This window comes from Micropterus dolomieu, unplaced genomic scaffold (genome assembly GCF_021292245.1).
Source record: "Micropterus dolomieu isolate WLL.071019.BEF.003 ecotype Adirondacks unplaced genomic scaffold, ASM2129224v1 contig_9651, whole genome shotgun sequence".
NCBI lineage: Eukaryota > Metazoa > Chordata > Actinopteri > Centrarchiformes > Centrarchidae > Micropterus > Micropterus dolomieu.
Genome location: NW_025738637.1, coordinates 11808 through 15860, shown reverse-complemented (window position 1 = coordinate 15860; position 4053 = coordinate 11808). Strand labels below are relative to the sequence as shown.

Genomic DNA, 4053 nt, shown 5'->3' with positions numbered 1-4053 from the left:
GGTTTCGTTCAAGTGATGAAGCTCTCTAGCCCTGTACGATATGAGCAAAGGAAGATGTCAGTTGACGGTCCCCAAACCTTTACAAAGAATTATTTAACCCAAAACTTGATCAGGGGAGTAATTTCCCCTAAACCAAGATCTTTTTGTGCGTACACCTAACTTAACCTTAATCATAGTCTCAGAAAAGGGAAGTATTTTGTAACGCTTTTAGAATAGCACAGACTAATTATGGTCATTCCGCAAATAGGGAAGTCAGATCAGAAACACTTCTATGTATCATTCTAAAGAGCAAGGACAAAAAACATCTTTCTTTGTTACATTTGGAGGACTTATGTTATGTTGTGTGGGAGGAGGCAATGCGTTTTGGACGGACATAGAGCCCTAATTTTGTCGTGTGCACTGTAATAACTGGTATTCAAGTCTAATGCTGAAGAACAGGGTGATGTTTTCTAAGTGAGATGGGATCTGTGCTTTAGTAATGCACAAAATTGGTACTTTCTTTGTTGCTAAACCAGAAGGCCCCTACCCTTACCATAACCATCAGAAATGTTTGTGCCTAAACCTAAGTCACTGACTTTGTGCATGTCGACCGGCTAAACCTACAGCTGTGCACATCGGCCTCACGCTGATGTGCTAGCAGGTAAGGTTAGTCTCCTTTGTGTTGCTGCAACGTACCTTTAGCGGAAAATAATTACGCTTTGTCACACTGTCTGAGAGCGTCGGTAATGATGCACTGAGATGAGAATGCGTTGACTGAACATATCCATATCCAACAATTAATCATGTGAGCGCCCTTAAGTCCTGCGAGACACATCAAAATGAAGCTTCCGACCAGTCTTGGGAAACATCTGCAAGTGAATGACGATCACCATCATTAACGAAGGGTATGACCACAAACCAACAGCCGCAGAGTTCCACCACTCAACTCAACGACAGCATTTTATTAAGAAAAAACCCAGAAGAAATAAACAGGAAAAAATATTTTTGGGGATTATGAATTTAGTTCAAAATTTTTAATTATGAACTATGATCTGATGTGCTTATATACCTCTCAACATGTGAATCTTCTCAAGAACCAAACTTGACACTATAGGTGGCAGTGAACATGTGATAATGTTTCCTAATTAGGACATAGTGTCACATCAGGCTGGCCAATCAAACACAGTCTTGTCTCTTTAAGAGTGGAGAAAGAATCGAGATTCTTTTCATTCAGCATAAGAATTCGAACATGATGGCATCTCCAAAGTTTGTTTTCTGTCTGATATGTTTGTTCGTGGGGAAAATGGGTGAGTTATGTTTTTATGGCTCCAGCAGCTCCAATTTTACTTTAAAGCAACTCTTCAAGGAAATGCGTCTGATATATCTTAATATATTAATTACTCTGAATTCGATCAGATTTGATTAATTTGCTTTGTCTTTCATTTCATTTCAGCTCAGATGACAGATCTGAAACTGTCCTTGTCTATTCATCAAAAGACACGTTTTTTATCAGCTGATATCGGAGAAAATGTGACTCTGCAATGTTTCTATAAAGGTCTTGATTCAGCATGGCTTTACTGGTATAAGCAAACTCTGGGACAGAAACCAAGTCTCATCTCTACCTTCTATGTGTTTGATACAAAAGCCACTTTTTATCATGAATTCACCAATCCACGCTTCACACTCGATACCAAAAACAGTACAAATCACTTGACAATATTTGATTTGGATATTTCAGACTCAGCTACTTACTACTGCGGAGCTGGATATACATATGTCTTTACTTTTGCAGAGGGCACTACTGTTAATGTAAAGGGTTCAGGTTTGAATGTCCCAGCTTCAGTCCATCAGTCAGCATCTGAGCCCATCCAGCCAGGAGGCTCTGTGACTCTGAACTGTACAGTACACACTGGGACCTGTGATGGAGAACACAGTGTTTACTGGTTCAAAAAATATGAAGAATCTCATCTAGGACTCATTTACACCCATGGAGGCAGGAACGATCAGTGTGAGAGGAAATCCAACACACAAACACACACCTGTGTCTACAACTTGCCACTGGAGAGCCTGAATCTTTCCCATGCTGGGACCTACTACTGTGCTGTTGCCTCATGTGGACACATACTGTTTGGAAACGGGACCAAGCTGGACTTTGAAGGTAAGTAACTTTCCAGCGGAGGTTGTCCTATCTGTTACATTCCAATCAAGCTTTGGGTGACCACAGAGGTAAAAGCTGAAAGCTCTGTTTCTGATGTCTGAATCTGCAGATCAGGTGGATTCTCTTGTCTTGGTGTATTTCTTGTGTGGAGCTTTGACATTCACTACCATCCTGATTGTTCTACTGGTTATCTTAGCGTACAAGATAATTAAGAAAAACAACTGCCAATGTACAGGTAAGTGTTACAGTTTGTATCTGATAGCTTGTATTCATAAATACAAGTTTCCAATAAAAAGCTTTTTCTTTGTTTCACAACCAGAGTCTCAAGCAAGATTAGCGGCTCCTTCCACAACAACTGCAGAGGTGAAATTTAAATTCATTAATTACTATCAAAACATTTTTATGCAAAACAACCACTTGTTTTGTTGCTATTTTAAAAATGTCTGTAAGAATCAATATCGTAATCCAGTTTTACATATTTTGTTACCAGGTTTACCGAGATGCAGACAGCCTCCATTATGCTGCTTTAAATGTTAATCTGCCCAACAGATCAAGAAGACAGAGGAACAACACCAACAGTGAATGTGTGTACTCCAGTGTGAGGCAGATGAACTGAACATGTTACATATCTACTTTTCAATAAAATTGATTTTGTGGCATTTCAAGTGTAGACCCAATGCAGATTTATATGTATATTCTGTGTGCAACAAAAAGACGAGGCCCAGTACTCCAAGGAATAATGTTTTTATTGAAGGATTGCGCTCCTCCAATGTACTCCCAGTGCCCACATTCAGTCCCAATGCAAGAATAAGAAGTGTGTTCTTTATGTAGTGAGGCAGAAAGTACAGAGTGGGAGTAGGCGTGGTGCATCAGACTTTCCAGCCTGTTCTTATGCTCAGGCGTCACATATACATGCTTTGGAAAAGCCGTGTCTATTGTTCGCAAAACGGCGATTTTGCATTTATAGTGGACGCCCCCAGGTACGTGTGTATGAGACGCATCCAGGCCGTGTGTGTATGTGACGCCCTGGAGTTACCTAACTAGCTAGCTAGCTAGCGATGTTTTTGTTTAAGGAGTTGAAGGCCCCCCCCCCGAGGCAACTTTGGCTTTAGTCAGTGCTATTGTGGATGACATTGTTAAATTGCTTGATAAAAGGCAAGATTTTGCTGCATTCTGTGTAGATCTGTTTAATGTTGTTGATGATAATATACATTGATATTGATGATTCAGCTTCCACATGGTTAAATCAAATCTTTCTGGTAAAATTCCCTGACTTTTGATAAAGCATCCAATCAGGATCAACATTAGACCTCCTTCAACTAACTACATATTCAGAGGTGGGTAGAGTAGCCAAAAACCGTACACAAGTAAAAATAGTGTTACTTAGAAAAAACAAGTACTCAAGTAGAAGTAAAAGTAGTCATCAAAATAATTACTTAAGTGTAGGGTTTACCCCGAAAAGTCGAAGATTTGATGCTTCAATGGGCGGAGCCTGATTCAACAGTCAATCTCACAGTTGAAGCTTCGCTTTTGCAATATCAGTGTCAGTGGAGGAACACTTGCTGAAGAGACGGAGCCCCAGCTTCACTGGTGTTGTGTCGAGTTGTCCGCACCTCGCGGGACATTCGGATAATTTATCACCATTGATGAACCACATAAAGAATAGTTAGTATCGTTGTTAAATAGCTGGCTACTTGATATAGACCCGCGAAGACCGATGAATGACAGACGAGAGAGAGAGCGCCTCAGTTTTGCTGGACATTTACAGTGTAAGTTGAATGAATAGAGACTGCAGCTCTGGAGCTTCTCAAGATTAAAGCGGACCTACCGTGTGTAACACCACCCCCGGCTCGCAATCGCCACACACAAAAAGACACACATGATTCAACTATCAGTCGACCATAGGCAGGACTTGA

At 40.6% G+C, this 4053-nt stretch overlaps 1 protein-coding gene across 1 annotated transcript; it reads left to right on the top strand.

Moving 5' to 3' along the window:
- Positions 1-1228: 1228 nt before the first annotated feature.
- Positions 1229-2753, top strand: LOC123965403. Its single transcript, XM_046041923.1, has 5 exons — positions 1229-1286; positions 1433-2137; positions 2247-2372; positions 2457-2500; positions 2628-2753. Exons 1-5 carry the CDS (start codon positions 1229-1231, stop codon positions 2751-2753), a joined length of 1059 nt encoding a protein of 352 aa, XP_045897879.1.
- The last annotated feature ends 1300 nt before the right edge of the window (positions 2754-4053 follow it).

What these genes read in the sequence shown, in the direction of transcription:
- LOC123965403 (XM_046041923.1), top strand. Translation starts at nt 1,229, where the DNA reads ATGATGGCATCTCCAAAGTTTGTTTTCTGTCTGATATGTTTGTTCGTG. An exon ending in TTTGTTCGTGGGGAAAATGG is followed by an intron (nt 1,287 to 1,432) that starts GTGAGTTATGTT and finishes ATTTCATTTCAG; the next exon opens with CTCAGATGACAGATCTGAAA. An exon ending in CTTCCACAACAACTGCAGAG is followed by an intron (nt 2,501 to 2,627) that starts GTGAAATTTAAA and finishes TTTTGTTACCAG; the next exon opens with GTTTACCGAGATGCAGACAG.